Source organism: Monodelphis domestica, chromosome 5, assembly GCF_027887165.1.
Source record: "Monodelphis domestica isolate mMonDom1 chromosome 5, mMonDom1.pri, whole genome shotgun sequence".
Lineage (NCBI taxonomy): Eukaryota > Metazoa > Chordata > Mammalia > Didelphimorphia > Didelphidae > Monodelphis > Monodelphis domestica.
Window position 1 is genome coordinate 9767739 of NC_077231.1, and position 20812 is coordinate 9788550.

Genomic DNA, 20812 nt, shown 5'->3' on the forward strand with positions numbered 1-20812 from the left:
TCTATCCACTGTACTACCTTGCTGCCTATATAGTTCCCGACTTTGCTGAATTCACATTTCTACTTCCTTTCTCAAAATTCACTGTGCCAGATGCTAGAAATGAAAAAATGGGAGAGCAGGGGAGGAGGAAACAGCCCCTGCCCTCAAGGAACTTACAGACTATTGATGGGACACATGCCCAAATCACAAGGCTTATATGGAAAAATAGACAAGAAACTGGTTCTTAGTACCAAGGGACAATGGATAGGGAGTTGCTAAAGGTTTCTGAGCAGGGGAGTGACCAGAGTCAGTGAGGATGGAATGCTGAAGGAGTGCTGTGGGAAGGGGAGAATGGAGTGATGAAGACAAACTTTGCCACCTGCTGAATTTTTGTTGGGCAGACTAAAGAGTATGGTGGACACTCTCCTGGCCTCCAAGGAGTTAGGGCCATCCATGAGGGTTTTGCCTGCAAGAACAAAAGAAGATGGGGGAGATGGGGATTCTCTTGCAAATGTTTTGTTGTAGCTTCGATTTTTAAAAAGGGAGCTCAGTGGAGCTCAAGAAACAAGAGGCAAGGAAAAAAGAAAAGCTTCATCTTCACAGGGAAAGAACCAAAATCTTTTCATTTTGGAAAATATGTTGGCAATTACTGAAACAAATTCGATGCAACTAGGGTAATGAATATTCCATTTTTGAACATGTGATATTCTGATATTCACACACAATACCAGAGCTGGGAGAGGCCTTAGAACAGGGGGTGTCAGCCTGAAGGACTTGGGATCAGGGCATGGCAGGGCCAGAGGGGGCCTTAGAACATGGCATGTCAGAGCTGGGAGGGGCCTCAGAGACCATCTAATCCAAACCTCTTCCTTGGAACAGAAGCGAACTGATGCTCAGGGAGGAGGAAGAAGTTGCTGGAGGCCAAATGTAATTGCTACAAACTCCAACTTTTACTTTTTCCTTTTATACAAAGTGATTCCTAAAAGCAGCACAACCAGGGATGCTCAGAAGAACAGACATTTCTGCAGCCTTTTAACCAGTAAATCCAGACAACATACCCTGGGATGCTCACAGCAAGCAGAAGTACACACATTTGTGCCCTCTTTGACCAGGGAGGAAAAGAAGAATGTAGACTGGGCCGGACTAAAGTTAGGTAGCTAATACCACAGGGTCAGTGGGCCTTCTAAGCCCCAGCTTGGGAATCAATTTACGGCATATTTGCTCCACTTACTCGGCTGTCCCAGCCCCTCACTCCAGGGTCAAGGTTTGGGGATCAGGTTGCTTTGTGCACTTTTCCATTCCCAGATTGCCTGGAAAGAGCACGGGACCAATTCCTCCTTCAAGTCTATAGCAAAGGCAGTTCTCCATGGGTAGATCCCTGCCCATTTCCAGGAACAGAGGCCCGTCCATGCTACCTACAGAATCATGGAGATGGGCCCCCAAAGGATTCTTTCCATGAAGCTCCACCCACTTTGTAGGTTCCCCCAAAGCCCTGGAAGTCCTCCTTGGGGACTATGGCTCAGGCCAAGAAAAGGAAGGCACAAATCCACACACAGCAAGGATGCCTCTTAGATCTTGAGCTCCCAGATAGAACTATATCTGTCACTGTTTCCAGGATCCCTGCCTCCACAGGTAACTTGGGATGGAAACTCGGAAGATGTGTCCTTCCTCAGTTTTGCTATTGGAAACCTAATCCTCATCCTGATGGAGGCTACATGATTATCAAAATAAATGGGCTGATGGGCTATGAATGTTTGCCATTCATAGATGTTCTCCTCTGATGCCTCTCTGAAGTACAAGAACTCCTGAGATCCCAGACACTACCAAAGGGGTATGAGCTCTGATGGGTGACACTCAGTGAGGAAAGCTGTCCCTTCCCTGCTCAAGAAGTTCCCATGGCTCCCAAATGTTTCATAATAAAATCAAACGTGGCTTTGGAGTCCTTCCCTACCAATCTCCAGCCACCTTTCCAGGCTCACTGAACATTATTCTATTTTACTCTAGCCACCAATGGTCCACCTGTTCTTCTCTGTACCTTGAATGTAACCTTCCACTTCTCTGTCCCTGCACAGGCAAGCTCTCATACTTGGGACATCCTCCCTCCTTCCCTCAGCTTCATGGAATACATGACATCCTTCATGGCTCAGCTAAAGTGCTACCTCCTATAAGATAGCTAGTCTGACCCTCCTCACTACTAGGATCCTCCTTCCACTGCCAAGAAATGGTATTAAAATGCATATATATATATATATATATATATATATATATATATATATTTCCAGAAATATGAATTTATAGTTAGTTGCATAGTATAATTAAATGCAACTCCTCCATTTTACAAAGGAAGGAAGGAAGGAAGGAAGGAAGGAAGGAAGGAAGGAAGGAAGGAAGGAAGGAAGGAAGGAAGGAAGGAAGGAAGGAAGGAAGGAAGGAAGGAAGGAAGGAAGGAAGGAAGGAAGGAAGTAGATGGGAAGGGGTAGGGGAAGAAAGGAGAGAGGTTCCATTTGCACAAGAAAACATGTCAGGGAAGTCTAATGTGTGTATCAATATTTACGCTTTTAATTATTTGAAAACAGCAGATTGTATGTTTCTCTTTTCACATCAGAGAGGAAAGACAATTAAAAAGCAATTCTCCCCCATCTCTCACCACAGAGTTATAAAGTTTAGAGTCAGATCTTAAGAGGTCTAAATTGCTGGGCCATTTACACTATGGGCCACTCATCATTTGTCATACTTGCTCTCCACTTTTTCCTTTCCTTGATAGAGAACCTGCAGAATCATATTGCTCATTCTTAGTATGCAACAATGGGACAGCACGGATGAGAGATTGGGGGATCAAAGAGAGTCACTCAAATACAAATTGCTTTAGGGCAACCAGAGAAGGAATCAATAAATCGAGGCCCCATACATGCCGACCATTGGGATACAGCGTCCCTATCAAATGCCAAGTGAATGATATTATGGGATGTTAGGAACTCATTCCCAGGCACCCAATGGGATTTCTCTGTGGACCCTAGCACTTAGGAAAAGCCCCTTCCCTCCATGCATGTCAGTAGCAGTCAACTAATTTTTGTATATGGTTTTATCCACAGGCATTTATTAAGCACTTACTATTTTTATATTTATTTTATTTTTTTTGAAAAATTTATTTAATTAGTCAGTTAGAACATTATTCTTTGATTACAAGAATCATATTCTTTCCCTCCCCTCCCCACACCCCTTCCCACAGCTGATGCACAATTCCACTGGGTTTTACATGTGTCCTTGATCAAATCCTATTTTCATGTTGTTGGTGTTTGCACTAGGGTGATCATCTAGAGTCTCCATCCCCAGTCATATCCCCTCGACCCATGTAATCAAGCAGTTGTTTTTCTTCTGTGTTTCTGCTCCCACAGGTTTTCCTCTGAATGTGGGTAGTGTTCTTTCTCATAGATTCCTCTAGGTTGTTCCAGATCACTTCATTGACACTAATGGAGAAGCCCATTACATTTGATTGTACCACAGTGTATCAGTCTCTGTGTACAATGTTTTCCTGGTTCTGCTCCTCTCACTCTGGAGGTTGTTCCAGTCCCCATGGAATTCCTCCATTATTATTCCTTTTAGCACAATAGTATTCCATCACCAACATATACCACAATTTGTTCAGCCATTCCCCAATTGAAGGGCATCCCCTCATTTTTCATTTTCTTTTTGCCACCACAAAGAGTGCAGCTATGAATATTCTTGTACAAGTCTTTTCCCTTATTACTGAAGAAATTTTTTAAAGGGAGAAAAAGATATATTTGTGCAAAAATATTTAATGCATCTCTTTTTATGGTGGCAAAGAATTAGAAATTGTGAAGATATTCATTGACTGGGGAATGGCTGAACAAATTTGGTATATGATTGTAATGATTGTTATAAGAAATAATGTGGGGGGCAACTGGGTAGCTCAGTGGATTGAGAACCAGGCCTAGAGATGGGAGGTCCTAGGTTCAAATCTGGCCTCAGACACTTCCCAGCTGTGTGACCCTGGGCAAGTCACTTGACCCCCATTGCCTAGCCCTTACCTTCTGCCTTGGAGCCAATACACAGTATTGACTTCAAGATGGAAGGTAAGGGTTTAAAAAAAAAAAGAAATAATGTGAAGGATGATAACTGAAAAAAGATCTGGAAGGACCCACATGAACTGATACAAAGTGAAGTGAGCAGAACCAGGAGAACATTATACACAGTAGCAACAATATTATATGATGATCATTTATGAATGACTTAGCTTTTTTTAGCAATACAGTGATCCAAGAAAATCCTCAAAGACTCAAGATGAAAAATGCCATCTGCCTTCAGAGAAAGAACTGATGGACTGGGAAATATTGTATTTCACTTTATTTCTTCACTTTTCTTTCATTTGTTCAAGTTCTCTTTCCTCAAAGGATTAATATGGAAAGATGTTTTACATTATTACACATGTAAAATCTATATCAGATTGCTTGTCATCTTGGGGAGAGGAGAAGGGAGAGAGGGAGGAAGGGAGGATGAAAATTTGAGTCAAACCTAAAGAAAATGAAGGTTAAAATGCTTTTTTTCATGTAACTGAGTTAAAAATAAAATATCATTACATTTTTTAAAGATACGAGTAAGAGAAAGTCATAAGAAATATAGGAATTTATGTAGAAAATGATCAAGAATCATATAAATAGAATGAAGGGAACAGTACATAAGACTAAAATAATGTACACAAAAGAACATCAAAAGGCAATTGATCGTAAGCTAATTTCAATGAACAATCTTGGTAGGCAATAACATAGGATGAAAGGCATTGCCTCTTTCTCAGCAAGAAGGTGGGTGACTACAGGTGCAGAATGTGGCAAACTCAGATAGATATGATTGTTTTCTGGTCTAATCTCACTGGTTTTTCTGTTAGAAGGGAGGGTTCCACAGAGGAATACATTAAGAAATCAGTATGTGTATGTGTAAGGAACATATATATATATATATATATATATATATATATATATATATATATATATATATATAAATGTAAGGAAATAGCTAATGTATGTTTAAAGGAACACAAATTTACCATGAGAAAATAACTCTTTAAAAGGTCAGTTTTTTGTACAGGAAATGGGTCTAATAAGCAACAACTTCCTCTCTGCTGCTGAGTCAACGACAAGGAGATATTTCTGGGCTGACGGCCAGCTCCAGATTCTCTAGAAGACTGGGCTAGGCCCAGGTCTCAACCAGGCTGATGAAAACAACTTTCTAGACACAGTCCCGACCACAGGACTCCTCCTGTCCCAAGCCCCAGGGCCCTCAGAATAAATCTAGAAAATATAGGACAGATATGAAAGTCAGCTGTTCATGTCTCCATACAGGTGGAGAGGGACCACATTGTTTGGGATGTCCTCTCTGCATTGGGAAGTCTGAGGAGACACTTGGGCCGATCACAGGAATGCTTACTGGTTTTTATCAGCTTTGTGGAAGAGAGAAAAATGAATTTACAATTATGAGGTAAAGATCCTGGCAGACAGAAGGAAGAACATCTTGTCTGAAAGGATGATTAGACAGGGGGATTCTATGGAAGGAGGCTGAGGCGCTCTCCGTGGTGATGTTTGTAAATAGGACAAGCAGTCACATGGTATGTACCCCTACCCCTCAGGGTTAGGGACCTGCTTGGAGGTAGGGGACTGGACCAGAAGACCTTTCTTTTGATCTTACTATTCCCCTTGAGCAGCCTTGGGCAATGAATCCTGGAGAGACAGACCAACAGAGAGGGGGAGAGACAGAGACAGACAGAGACAGAGACAGAGACAGACAGACAGAGAGGCAGGGAGGGAGAGAGACAGAGACAGAGACAGAGGGGGGGAAGAGGGAGAGGGAGAAGAGACAGAGAAACAGAGGGGGTAAAAAGACAGACAGACAGATAGACAGAGACAGAGAGAGATAGACAGAGGCAGAGAGAGAGATAAAGGGAGAGAGAGAGAGAGAGAGAGAGAGAGAGAGAGAGAGAGAGAGAGAGAGAGAGAGAGAGAGAGAGAGAGAGAGAGAGAGAGAGGCAGGTCATTGCTGAAAAAGAATTTCTCATGGCAAGGCTAAGTTTAATTGAAACTAATTTCAAATTGAGGGGGGAGGGGTTGGGCAGAATGGCCTTGGCACATAGTACTTGTCTGCATTGTGGAGAATGAAGGATTGTGGGTCCCAGACTCCTTGCTACTAAATTTACATTCATCAGGGACATAAACCTCTCTTCGGGGAAACATTTAGTAGTTAAGACTCTACCATCAGTGTTGGCAAGCCCTGTTCTTAAGAGTTTCCTGTCTAAGAGGGCTGGTCCAACATATCCATCATCCAAGTAGACAATGATGAGGGAAGAGGAGAGATTCAGGTGAACTGAACTGAGGATATGGAGCAAGGAGAGGTCACTATTAGGTGGGAAATGAGGGCATGAGACAGATTCAAATAATGTGCAATAGGAATACTGGAAAATGGAGAAGTCACTTTTAACTTGGGAATGGATGAAACAAGGCTTCATGCAGGAAGAGAACCTTAGTTCACATTTGAAGAGGAGTTTATAAACTTTGATGAAGTCACAAGGAAAGGCAGGCACAATTGGGAAAAAAAACAAAAATTTTTATTTAGCAAGGTTTAACTCATCAGAAATGAAAGTATACTCAATGACTTGGATATTATATGGGTTGTTCGGTCTTTTCAGTCATGTTTGACTCTTCATGCCCCCATGTGGTGTTTTCTTGGCAAAACTAATGGAATGGTTTGCCATTGCCTTCTCCAGCTCATTTTACAGATAAGGAAATGGAGGCAAACAAGTTGAAATGACTTGTTCAGGGTCACATAGCCAGTAAATATCTGAGACCATATTTGAACTTGGGAAGATACAATAAAAAAAATAAGATCATCTATTCAGAAATAGGTTGAAAGGCATGGGACAATGGGGCTTTGTGGTCAGAACATATCATAAATATTATGTTCCAGTTGGGATGATGCATTTCAAAAAGAATATTGAGAAAGTGGATCATTTCCTGAGGGATCAGGAAAGTGAGTGAAGGCAACAAACCTTGCCATATGGGATAAGATGAAGGAAGAGGGGATGTTTAACTTGGAGATCATAGAGGGAGAAAATAACAAATGCTTTCAAGTGTTTGAAGGGAAATCTCCAGCACCAGCCTGACCAAAAACACCTTCTCTGGCCTTACTTACAAAAGTACATCTGGGTTCAACTTGAAGACCACCAAGGAGGGTTGGTCCTTATCTCCTGAGCCAGCCTAATAAAATTCTAGTCAACTCTGATTTTTATCAAGTTACTTCTTACATTGATCTTATGCCTTTGACCCCCTAACCCCAGCTCTGTTCACTGGGACCAATAAGTACATGTAGTTCCTCTTTCCCCATGGCAAAACACTTGCCAGAAGCCAATCAACATGCCTTTCATGTTCTCCCCCACACTGGCAAAGTTTTGTGCACTCCAAGCAAAATAATCCCAATTCTATTAATGGATATTCATAAATTGTGGGAGGCAAAGCCTGAGACCCCATCAAGCAAAGCTCTGGGGAACTGGAAGGCACAGCCCTGGGCCATAATGCAACTGAAGTTTGTCATGCATCTCACTTTTTCACCCTGAGGCCTGTAGCACAAAATCACTGATGTATGTTTGTCCTTGAGAATCTAAGTTAGGCTGTTACATGTTGATTTATTATCCTATAGAAATCATTGTGGAGACTTGATGAGGTAAACAGATTACATTCTATCACTTTACCAATCATTTAACTTTATTGTGTATGTGGAAATGTAAAAAATCTCTAGCTTGTTTGGCTCTCTCTAAATATATATATATAATAGTAGTTATTCTCAAAAAACTTTGCCTCTGATAGCTATCAGCTTCAGTGGTTCTCCTGATCCCCATTTGTGTTGGCATCATTTTCTTACCGCCTTCTGAAAACCCCTGATTGTTTTCTGTTGAGTCAGACTTGATGCTGTTTCTAATACTCTTACCTTCTCTGCCACCCTTCCTTAGGCATAGTTCTATTTGCCAATCATACTCTTTCACTGTGTTATCTATAACAAGGGCAAATATTCCGGTCAGACCAGGGAAGACCGACAGGACAATTACCTCCTTCATTCTTGGAAAGTTGAACCCTCTCAATGCAGAAGTACTTCAGCCATAGCACAGATTCTTCTCCTAGCTCTGATTCTGACTCATCAGACTTAACCACCATACTTCAACTGCCTTCTCACTCTGGAATATCCCTCTAATCCTGTAGCCTCCTCATCCTGAAATATCTCTTTACCCCAAGGCCTCTTTCTCCCATTAGAGAGTTCCTATTTTGAGGATGGCCCCAAGACAGGTATCCTACATTCTTCTCCCAACTCATCTTCTGACTCTCTTGGCTTTGCTGCCATGCCTCATGCAGGTTCCTTCCCCTCTTTCCCTATTCTTAGCTTGTCAAATCTGTTTCATGTGCTATCTTTGCTGGTCAAATGTAAGCACTTTGAGATAAAACAATATATATATTTTTTTATTTTTGCTTGTATTTGTAAACACACACACACACCCCTCAGTGTTTAGCACAGTGCCTGGCACATGGTAGGTATTTAATAAATGCTTGATGATTTAACTTACACTGATGTCTAATATTAAGCTTGCATTTGATAAAATAGACATATTTGTTTCTAACACAAACCACTAAGACATGCCTCTCCCAATTCAAACTTGGTGCTGATTTTTTTGAATCCACGTATAGTATTTTACATTTCTCTCTTCTCTTCTTCTTTATATTTTATCTTGATTCAATGCCTCATTCTAGCCTGCCAAGATTGTTTTTGGATCCTGATTCTGTCATCCAATGTATCCATTACTGCTAAGTTTGAAAGCAGTGATTCTTTGCAGATGGGTGGCACCCATCAATCCACCCATACTAGTCTGGTCTCAAAGGATTTAATAAAATAATTCCCAAAGTGACCGATTCAAAAACAATCTCTTGGCCCCTCAGTAAGTTTCTCTGTTCGGCTCAGACACATCACTCCCTAGATGGGCTTTGCCAAACCCCATTAAAATCCACATTATCATGCTATAGTTATAGTTTGTCTTTGCAAGGCAACAGGTGACTGATGTCACTGGTCATCTCTCAAAGCTCTACCTGTCCGTCACCTTCAATGAGAGAAGAAGATGACAGGAATGAACCACTGCAAGAGAAAAACACATCAGGATATTTCCCACCATCTCTTGGTATTGAGAAATATCTTAAAAAGAAAAATAAAAAGCTGTCTCTTCTTGACCTCTAGCCCCATGCCTTGTTCTTTGCCACAGGACCTCTGATTTCTACATTATTTTACAAAATAAGGAAGGATAATCAGAGAACATTGATAATTCCACTGTCCTTGGTCCTGAAGAGAGTCCAGGTGGAAGGCTATATCCAATTCAGAGGCCATAATTCAACAAGGAAATTGACAAGCTGAGAAGAAGTGAGTGTCACATAAGAGATAGAAAATCTGCCTTGAAATCATCAAGACTTGGATTCAAGTCCCACTTGTGACACAAATTGACTACATTCCACTAGGCAAATCTCTAAAACTCTAAGTGCCTTCTAGGAAATTTTGAGATTAAATACAGAACAAGTTAAAAATTAGAAGTTTTTCCCCCCCACTGGAAATCCTCTATACTAATGAAATCACAAGTCTAATTAAAAAAACAACATACAAAAATAACAACAACAACAAAAAAGTCAGAGGAGGGCAACCAGGAAGATCAAGGACTTTAAGGTCATAACACACAAGCATCAGCTCAAAGTAAATGAAAATATTTGTTTTTATTGTTTGTTGGTGTGTGTGTGTGTGTGTGTGTGTGTGTGTGTGTGTGTTTGTGTGTGTGTGTGTTTGAAAAAGAGAAAATAAGGAGTGGAAAGTAGAAAAGGTGGCTATTTTCAAGTCCTGGAGGGACATGTGAAAGTATGTGAAAGCATAGGAAAGATGGATTAGGATTCATCTAATGCCATTGCTCCCCACCCCATTACCCTAGAAAACAAAAACAAAACATGTCATAAGGGACAGACCAAAGGAGGAGCAATATTTCAGAGAGAACTCAAATTCAGTTTCATGCAATGGCAATGATGGTGATGATGACAGTAGTCAGGATTCACACTATGCTCAAAAAATTGTAAAGGGTTATTCATGTTACCTCATTTGATTTTAATGTCAATCCTACAATCAATATCTTTATAGTTGCTATTGCTATTTTATAGATGGCTCATAATTGAGACAACTTGCCCAGTATCCCAGAGCTAAAACAAGGGTCTAAGGCAGGATTTGAACTCAGGTCTCATTGACTAGACATCCAGTGTTTGAGTCACTAGCTTATAACAATGAGAGTTCACCAAAAAGTAGAATGGTCTGCCTAAGGCACTGAGTTCCCCTTCATTGGAAGTCTTCAAGCAAAGGATACCATGTATTTGAGATATTATAAAACTCATTCATGACTTTAATAGCACTAGTATTAGAAGATAAATTATGATAATTCCATGATTCAATGAATAAGGTTAAATTAAAATTTACTTTTCTATAAATAGAAAAGATATAATGAAATAGTGAGTACGGTGCCATATAATATGGACGCTTTTACAGAGAAGATGACCAGACACTTAAGAGACAGAGACACTGAGGGGCCAAGTCCCACTTCTAATGCTTTAGCTCTCTTTATTATTCAATTCAGTGGTCTTAGTTGCTTCAGCTATAAAAGAACTGTTTTGTATTTGATGGCCTTTTAGGTCTCTTTTGCTTAAATGAGATAATATTTGTAAAATACCTTTCACGGTGCCTGCCATATATTATTGTTATTCAGTCATGCTTCAGTCCTATCCTACTTTTTGTGACCCCATTTAGTGTTTTCTTAGCAAAGATACTGGAGTCGTTTGCTATTTCTTTTCTAGTTCATTTTACAGGTGAGGAAACTGAGGTAAATAAGGTTAAGTGACTTGTCAGGGTCACATAGCTAGTGTTTGAAGCCAGATTTAAACTCATGCATGACCCTAGGCAAGTCACTCCACCCCATCATGAGACATTTCTGCCTTGGAGCTGATATACAGTCCTGATTCTAAGATGGAAGGTAAGGGTTTAAAAAAAAGGAAAAAAACAGTTCTCATTTCTTTAGCATATTAGAACACACAAAGGTCTTTGTTCACAGAGACCCTATGATGGAAGCCATCAAGATCAGCTTAGATCTGGAATTTCATTAAAAGATGGAGTCCTCAGATACCAAAAGTCCTTCTACCAGTAAAAGTCGGCAACCCTGCTGCAACTTAGAATTGCTTAGAACAGGGAGAGAGGGAAGAGACTTGTCCAGGGTCACCAAGGCATTGTGGACCAGAGGCAGGATTTGAATCTAGGTCTCACTGGCAGGGATGTGTCTCATCTCTACTGTTTTTTGCCAAAAACTCTGCAGAGTAGATGGGTCACAACTGATTATTACTAAGAATTAATCATGTGCCACAAAGGTCCTTGGTATACAGTGACCAATCTCCCCAAACATGAGGAACACTCACTGTCCCCCTCCTCATCCATCTGTGTTTCAGATGCATAGTCCAGAGGAGAGCCCACTATGAATACTTCCTTCATTCCAATCCCTGTCACTGATTTCTGCCTGGCATGTGCAGGCACAGAAATTAGTCCAGGACAAAACGTTCTTCAGGAGACTCATGAGGGGAAGGGGCACAAGCCTCGGGAGACCTCGGATCAGGCCCCACCTTGGCCAATAACTACATCCTTAGGAAACATTTCGGAGTTTCTATTTTCCCCTCTGAAAAACGAGGAAGTTAAACTAGCTCATCTTTCCGGTCTCTCATTTCTAGGGTTTCTTGTGCTTTCTTGGTTCCAGAAGCCCTGGTTGACTGGGTAATAGCACTCATAAGGGCTCTCAAACCTGGCTTTCCTGCCCCAAAGAGGGATCGTGTGTAGCCTAAACCAATTGTGATAATCACAGAAGGTAGCTCCTGCACTAAATGCTCTCCTCCAAGGGGAAGGGAACCCTCAAGTTCCCTTTTCCACATTCTCCAATGACTAGCTCTGAGAAACACAATTAGATAGGCTCCGACCCTCTCAGCAAAGCCCAGAAAAGAAAGCTGCAATCATCAAGACACCCACCGGCTTCTTTGTCCTCAGATTCCCTCCACTAGACCTAATTTTTTCCCCTCACTTGGAACCTAGAGGTGAGACCACTGCCAGCTGGTTGTGAGTTTGGGTGCCCTCCAAGCCCCTAGACTCCTGTTCCCACCCATTTCCTCCCGTTAAACTCTACAGAGGCACTCATTGAAGGATGGGCTCCTGACCAGACAACAATGGCTTTAGGATCCTAAAGGCAGAGATCAAAAGGGGAATGCAATGTAGCAGGACATCAGTTCTAATCTCTCACCTAGTGCAAGAAAGCTTAATAGAAGCCAAATTTATAGTGATGATTAGTTATAATTCTAGTGGGAAGAGGGAAGTAGACCTTTAAGGTCACTGAGTCTAAATCCTTCATTTTTCAGGTGAGGAAACTGAGGCTGAGAAAACTGATGTGACTTGTCCAAGGTAACAAGATAGTTATGTGATTGAGGCAGGATTTGAACTCAGGTTGCCCTAAACTTCCAAATCAGATTTCCATCCATTCTGCCCCTAGCCAGTAGCTGCCTCATTCTTACAGAAAATTTCCGGTGGAGAAAACTTCCTCAGTGAAATCTATTTGGAATCTTCTGGGTAACTAAGTGTCTTAAAGAGATCCTTGAGTGTTGTAGGTGGGACTTACACTCAGATCTTTCTAGCTTAAAGCTCCATTTTCCATGGACTACACAAAGAATCAAGTCAAAAAGCTCATCGTGTATCAGGAATTAGATAATTCACTGTCCTTGGTCCTGAAGAGAGAGTCCAGGTGGCAGGCCATAATTCAATAAGGGAATTGACAAGCTGAGAAGTATTGAGTGTCAGATAAGAGGTATCAGACAAAGTCTGGTGCTAAATACTAGGGAATTTGACAACATAGAGGCAGCTGGGTAGTCCAGTGGATACAGCATTAGATCTGGAGTTAGGAAGATCTTAGGAAGTTCCAATGCAGCCTGAAACACATACTAGCTGTCCCTCAATGTCTATTTGCCTCAGTTTGCTCGACTGTAAAAAGGAGGTCCTCCTAGCATCTCCCTCTCAGAGCTTTGATGAGGCTCCAATGAAATAATCATGGTGAAGCTCTCAAGGACAGAGTCCAGCAAACCCTAAATGCTTGCTCCTCCTTTCCTCTCCTTTTCTCCTTCCCCCTTCACTTCCTTTCTAGCACGGTGACTTTAAATGTGTGTATCCTAGTTACAACAGTGGTTGCAGTTTCATAGAAATAATGGTACCTGGCGGAAGCAATCTGAGCAGTGACAGGAGACCAGAAACAAAGCTGCTCGTACCAAGCAGAGCCCAGGGGATGGCTGGCTCAATGATGGCACAGCTACTAGTGGGACTTGGACGGTGTGTGTACCCAGGGCATGGACTCAGGGACTCTGGCTCTGAAGGCCCAGGCCTTGCCCAAGGAGAGCAGACTCTCTCCATGGGCACAGATACATACGAAAGCACTCAAATGAGGTTAGGGCTCAAGGAGAGTAACACAAAGTTTGGGAATTCCAGGAAAGGTGAGATCAGCCAGAATGATGAAATCAGGGAAGACTTCCCAGAGAAGGTGCCCATGGGTCTGAGCCACAGAGGATAAGCAGGCTTTTGACAGACAGGTGTTGAGGAGAGGAAGGGGTCTATTATGGCCAAGTACCAGGGCATGTAGAGGCCTCTAACCCTAGAGCCTCGGGGATCATGACTGCAGTAATTACACTATGCAAGGTGGAAGTGCTCAGCAATTGCAAACCTGACTCAGCATGAATGTTCTCTCCTGAGGCAGTTCATCAGACCCAAATGCACTGAAAGCTAATTTTTCCACACGATTTATGGAGTGCAGAGCCTGCCAGGGCCTCTCTGTGCTCTGACCAAAGATCTGAAGGGCTCTGGGAATCACAGAGTCCCCAAGCTGGAGGGCAACTTGGGCCATTCCTGCTGGATTCATGGATCCACCAATGGCCAGCAGATGGCCACTGACCCTCTTTCTGGAGATGCCAACCCTATAAATATGTTCTTGTTTTTAATCTGTGGAGAGACAATGTGAGGTTGTGGACAGAAAGACAACTTCACAACCAAGAAGAACTGGGTTCCAGTCCTGATCCTGATGAGGACTGACAGCTTTAAAATCTTAGAAACACTTTTAAATTCTTTTTATTAAATGGTGCTTTTTGATCTTATGCTTTTTTTTGCCAGTTAGCAGCTATTAGACGCTGTGCTTTCCCAGCTACTCCCAGTTGATGAGAGTTGGTGAGGTCAAGCCTGAAAGAGGACGGGGCACCTGTGCTGTGCTATGATTTTATCCCCTTTGATAAGACTTTGCAAGACTGAGAAAGGACACTCAAGTATGGGAGGGAACATCACCCAGGTACATTTGGAACTCCTTCCCTACATCTACCCCTGGAACACCCACGAGAGGAATAATTAGAGGGTGGATTTCCCAGGAGGGAAGGAGGGTAATGCCCCAGAACCATAATGAAAAGTCCAGAAACCCTAAATCCCCACTATGGCTTTCTCATCACTCTGGCTACATTATCTTTAACATTCTTGAATAAATACTTCATACCTTAGGATGAAGGCATCTGAGCCACAATTCTTTGTATTTGCATTTGCTCTCCTACAACAATCCTAGCTCTGGGACTGTCTAATACTTAAAGTTTCAGAGAAGTTCCAGATTCCAAGAAGTTCTCAGTTCATTGTTTAATACTCTATAAGTTTCATCCCAATGACAACTGGCAGAAAGAATCCCCTCATCATGTAAGGCCCCTCTATAGTCCTCCCAGCTTGGAGAATCTGTGGTGAGAACCTGAACTCTAGGCAAAAGAAAGGAAATCCGCTTCCTAGCCACCCAAGACAAAGCTGAAGGGTGCTGGAGTGGACATCCACATTTGGCAGGCACAATTCCTTCTAGTCCATCTTCAGCCCCATCCCTGACCCTTCAAAGTCACAATGTCGGCTCCTTAAAGGAAGGGGCTGCTTCATTTCTGCCTTTGAATTCCTTGGGCTAGCACAGTGCTTGACAAAACAGCAGGTGCCTAATAAGTGCATGGCAATGGTATAATTGAGGACACTTGGGCTGCTATGTAGGTGACCTCTGTCAGAGCCACAGAACAAGTCAGAGAGTTTGATAAGGCTTTACTTCTTCATTCTCCTGCCTCTCTCTTTACTCTCTCAATAGCCAGTAATTCTGGGAGCCCCAACTGTTATCCATTCTCAGGCTCAAGAAAAGGCCAATTTACCATAAAGCATCCTCTTCCAAAGAAGGGCTTTTTTCCCCTTAATAGAAGGAGCCATATGATGTATAACCCTCCTCTTAACTGCCTGGCAAATCTTTATCTCCTTAATGAAATCCACTGGTCGGGAGCTTTAATCCCAATGCCCAGAGAGCCAACAGCAAATCTCCTATTTTAAATCACAGAGATGAGGGCCCTCTGATTCTCTCCTCTGTCAACAACCAAGAAGAAAAAAAAGTTTGGTGCAGCCCTCACTCCTTTCCAATCAAGACCACTTATGGCTTGCTCACTGGGTTGTTCTCTTTGATCCGATGGGCTTGAAAGATAAGACTGAAGTTTCAATGGTCCAGTCCTTAAGCTCTTCTATTTTCTTAAAGGTCAGAGAGGAATGGGTTCACTGGAGATGAATACGGCGAACTGTGTCTGGTAATTGAGTGACTCAGCTGACATCCATCAGTAGCCATGGGGATGAAATACAAATTCTGAATTCTGGAGACCTTGAGAGGCTATGGAGATGGGATAGGAGAGATACTGTCCTGTGTGTGTGTACAGAAACGCTGAAGCCACTGAGAGGTAAGAGTAGCTAATGTGGCTACACCTCCAGGGAGAGGATTCTGGGGAAGTGAACAATGATGCTGGGACCAGGCTCTCTCCGGTGGGGCAGGGATAGTGGAAGAGACAGCAAGAATGGCCACTTTAACTGTATACAGCTGATGCAGGGAATCTTTTGATTTTCTGAACTGCTAGTGTAATCCATCACAAACTATCTATATTTAGTAATGGTCTTACCTTCCATTTTAGAATCAGTGCTGTGCATTGGTTTCAAGTAAGTTAATTGTCCAGAGTAATGCAGCTAGGAAGTGTCTGAGTCCTAAATTGAACCCAGGACCTCCTACCTTTAGGCCTGGCTCTCAATCCACTGAGCTACCTATCTGTCCCCTACTTCATCTATTTTTATATGAACTTGTTCTTTCATTAATACATTATTAACTCCTGGTGAGTAGACATAATTTTATTCTTTGTACTGGTATCCCATGCTTAGAACTCTCTGGTACACAGATGCTTAATAAGTGCTTGTTGATTAGCAGATGGATTGAACACTTGCTCACTGGGTCTCCACAACCTCTTTCCTAGGCCCATACCTCCTCCCCCAAACTTCAGAAAAGATTGTCCTTCTAGAGCATCAGTTCCACCTGCCTTTCTCTCCAGCTTCTTAGCATCCCTACCTACATAGTGCCTTGGAAGACTGATGCTAGAAAATAGGGTTACAGTGAGGGAGGTGGTGAGCAGGAGACCAGCAGCTTCCCCTCTGGAGAATGAAGATGGGAGTGGAATGGGAGATGAAGGAGTAGAACTTTCTATGAGGGTCACCTGAAGGACCTACGGATGCTTAGCCCTAAAAGACTTGGGGGCAGGGAGAAGGCATGCTAGTGGTGGCATCTGATAAGCTACCATGAAAAAGAGCAAATTGACTGACTTTTCTTGGTCCTAAAGGAAAGCCCTGAGGGGTGAAGCAGATACACGGAGACAGATTGAGGCCTGATATGGAAAAGCTTCCCAAGAATGAGAGTTGCCTCAAAGCAGAAGAAAGAGCTCTTTCCAGAGATGGCGGGTTAGTCCTCCACAGAAATACTGTCTGATCTTTTTTTTTGGGGGGGGGGGGGAGGTGATGTTCTAAAGAGAAATCTTATTCGGCTGCACCATGGGTTTTTAATTATTTTGGTGGGGGAGGTTCATGAACATATACAATTTACATATATACATATATTTTAGATATAAATGTTTATATATTTGTAACTGATTTCTTTTGTCATTCTATACATTTTATTTTATGACTTGGAGGAGCAATTCACAGGCTTTGTCCATCTGTCAGAGGGGCCAATGACATCACCTGGGACTAAATAACCTCAAGAGTCCCCTACAACCCCAAGATTCTGAGATTCTGTGCATGATTGTGTGAAGAGTGAATCAAACGTTCTCTGTCCATCAATCAGCAACTTTTAAATTAATCAACCAAAAACTTAAACATCCCTACTCAACACTAAGTAAGAAAGTTCTCAAGTCATTTACTAAAAGTTGGTGACAACCTCAGAGGTGACTGCCCTGTCCCTGGGCAGGGCTGGGCAAATTTAAAGACTGGTTCCTGTAAAGTGGAGGAAGGGACAGGAAGGGATGTGGAAAAAGGACTAGAAAAAGTCCTGAACTTCCTGTCCAAGGGGTCTTTGGCTTGGAGCTTTGGCTGGTGACTTGCCTCTTGGAGGTGGCTTTGGACTTGGACCTCGGCTTCAACTTGGGAACTTGGATCTTCTCCTTTGGATTTCATCTTGAGTGAGTGAATAGCTGGTCTTCCCTTCCTGGCTTCTGGAGAGATTAGTTCTAAAGAGGCCTCCTTCTACTGGAGGAGGCTGCATTGCTGGAACCTTTGTATAAGACATCACTGGGTCCTCTGTCTGAGGGTTAACGAGCCCTGCTGGGGCTGAGTGGACACCAGAGCAACATTTGGTGTGAAAGGTTAGACATTTTTTCTACTCTCTTCTTACATTTCTTTACTTTCACTCTTTCCACCTGTGTAAATAAAATTTATTAAAAGTCATTTTGGCACGGCTGGTGGAGTTGTGAATTGATCCAACCATTCTGGAGGGCAATTTGGAACTATGCCCAAAGGGTGTTAAAAGACTGCCTGCCCTTTGATCCAGGCATAGTACTGCTGAGTTTGTACCCCAAAGAGATAAGGAAAAAAGACTTGTACAAAAATATTCATAGCTGAGCTCTTTGTGGTGGCAAAAAATTGGAAAATGAGGGGATGCCCTTCTATTGGAGAATGGCTGAACAAATTGTGGTATCTGTTGGTGATGGAATACTATTGTGCTAAAAGGAATAATAAACTGGAGGAATTCCATGGGAACTGGAACAACCTCCAGGAAGTGATGCAGAGCGAAAGAGCAGAACCAGGAAAACATTGTACACAGAGACTGATACATTGTGGTACAATCGAAGGTAATGGACTTCTCCATTAGTGGCAATGCAGTGATCCAGAACAACTCAGAGGGATCTATGAGAAAGAACACTATCCATATTTAGGGGGAAAACTATAGGAGTAGAAACACGGAAGAAAAACTACTGCTAGAATACATGGGTCGAGGGGATATGATTGGGGATGTAGACTCTAAATGATCATCCCAGTGCAAACAACAACATGGAAATAGGTTCTAATCAAGGAAACATGTAAAACCCAGTGGAATTGCATGTCAGCTACAGGAAGGATTGGGGGAGGGGAGGGAAAGAATATGATTCTTGTATCCAAGGAATAATGTTCTAAACTGACGAAATAAAATTTTCAAAAAAATAATTTTAAAAAGTCATTTTGACTTGAGCTATAATATTTTTTTTAATCAGCAACCACAATATTGCTTTAGAAGTCTCATATTTAGTAAAATCCCTAAATTTAATTCCTTACATTTCCTTTCTAATCTTGAACTCCAACCTGTCTCCCAATACTAACCCTAAGTGATTGCTCTGCTCCCATGTATTGAAACCCTTTGTATGGGTAAACTGTATAAAAACTGGGTCTCTGCTATGAGACACAAAGATTCCTATATTCACCCCAAGAAACGTCCCTGTCTAGGGGATATACAAATGCATGTACTGATAAATAGTGCAAAAACTGGCATTCCATGATGAATTTCAACTGTCCCTCTCCCATAAAAACCTTCACCCATAGAAACATCTTTTCTACATGAAAAGTTCATGAAGATTTTGTCCTCTTCCTATAGTGAAAGAACTTTTTGGCTGATCGAATGTTAAATAGCTTTGCAGAGCCACCTTTTCCATTCTCTCTTCTAATGCAAGGCAGAATTTGTTTCTCAAAGAAACATCCCCCTATAAATGAATCTTCTGTTCCTTTTCCCACCAAAGTAAGAATCAACACATTCAAAATTCATTCACAACAGAGCTTCCATGGTCACCATCATGGGCACTCATAGATCAGCTGAGATTATCCCACTGGGGTCCACCGGCCAAATGCACGAGATATGCCATCGGTCTACACTGCATATTTATAAGCGGTGCATTAGTGTCCCTGCCCTTGGGGGTGGGGAACCCCTTTACTTCTAGCCATGAGCCACATCACATGGCCATTCCAGAGAAAGTCAAGACTCCACGAACCTCACATGAGTGGCATGTTCAGCAATCTATCCAAAACAACAACCCTCTTAGTGCCTTTTTTCCCCTTTCCAACAACATTAACTTTCACGCCGGAGAAGTCAGATTAGCCTCCAAGTACCACTAAACCTTTGATTACATATTGCAGTGAGCGAATGTTTTGCTAAGAATAAAGATCTCAGAAATCATTACTCCACCTGTCTTGTCTTCAAGACATTTCTCACAATGGGTTATCCTTTGCATTAGGGCAGCACACAGCCAGACGTTGGCATTTCAAGTCCCGTGACAATACCCGAAATACCAAGGCTGATGCTACACGGAGTCGATTGATTGTTTTGTGGGAAAGGGATACGTAGGTGAGGGGAGAGGTCTGCCCTGGGTCACTAGAATCCTTTTATCAGCGATGCCAGGCTAAGTCACCTAAATCCATCCACTCCCTGACCTTTACGGTCATGGATAATTGGGAGCTCCTCTTCTGATCCCAGACAACCGGCAAGGGGCCGCTTACCGTCCACGCAGGCTGGCCGGGCTCTCGTTGTGCCAGCGATCTGTCCTCTTTTACAAGCACATCGAGCAGTTTGCCGTGCAATAGTCCTTCGAGGCTGGCTACTATCTCTGTCCAGTGTTACAATCTCACAGGTACCAGCAGCCAACTGACCTGAGAAAGGAGAACAAACAACAGAGACTCGGGTTAGTGAATGAGATAGCTGGGGGGGATACCCAGCATGGAATTGCAAATGGTGCTGTTTGGCCAGAGGTTGAGACTATCTAGGAGCTAGGACAGACCCCAGAGCCCAGAGGAAAGGGGACATCTCCTCCTTCTTGGTGGTAAGCTCAGGAAGGTCACAAAAACCAGGAAATGGTTATTGCCTCATAAACAACAACAAGTTAGCATCAGTCTGCTGACCTTTCTAGTTTATGTAGCTTTGTTTAAAGGACCAACCCTGTTTAGATGGAGCAAACACTAAACCCTAAGCAGTCTGGGAATATTTCCATCTGAGGCGCTGCCATTTACCCAGGAATGAACCAAACCTGGGTGAAACCCACCCTGTCAACTAGGGAGGGAAATAGCCCAGAGAGAAGAGCTAGAATGAAGTCAGCTTTTTTTCCCCCAATGCCCAAACCTTGAAGCATTTATTGTAAAAAATAAAATACCATCTTGGGAAAGATTCAATTTATGGAACCAAGCATTATACCCCCTCTTTGTGATTATAGGCCTGTTAATGACAACAACTTCCATACTATAAAATAGGAAAATAGGTCAAATCCTTCTTTTAAAGCTGTTAAAGGTGGCATTTTCCAAACTACCCAGTTAAGAAATCATGCAATTATCC

The 20812-nt window shown here is 42.4% G+C and overlaps 1 protein-coding gene across 3 annotated transcripts in view; it reads right to left on the bottom strand.

Moving 5' to 3' along the window:
- Positions 1-20812, bottom strand: part of TAFA5 (TAFA chemokine like family member 5) — a 550906-nt gene that overhangs the window by 203949 nt on the left and 326145 nt on the right. For all 3 annotated transcript variants that reach the window (XM_007502516.3, XM_056797601.1, XM_001375272.4), the window contains exon 2: positions 19987-20136. In XM_007502516.3, coding sequence (XP_007502578.1) covers positions 19987-20136 — 150 coding nt within the window. The remainder of the gene's footprint in view (positions 1-19986; positions 20137-20812) is intronic.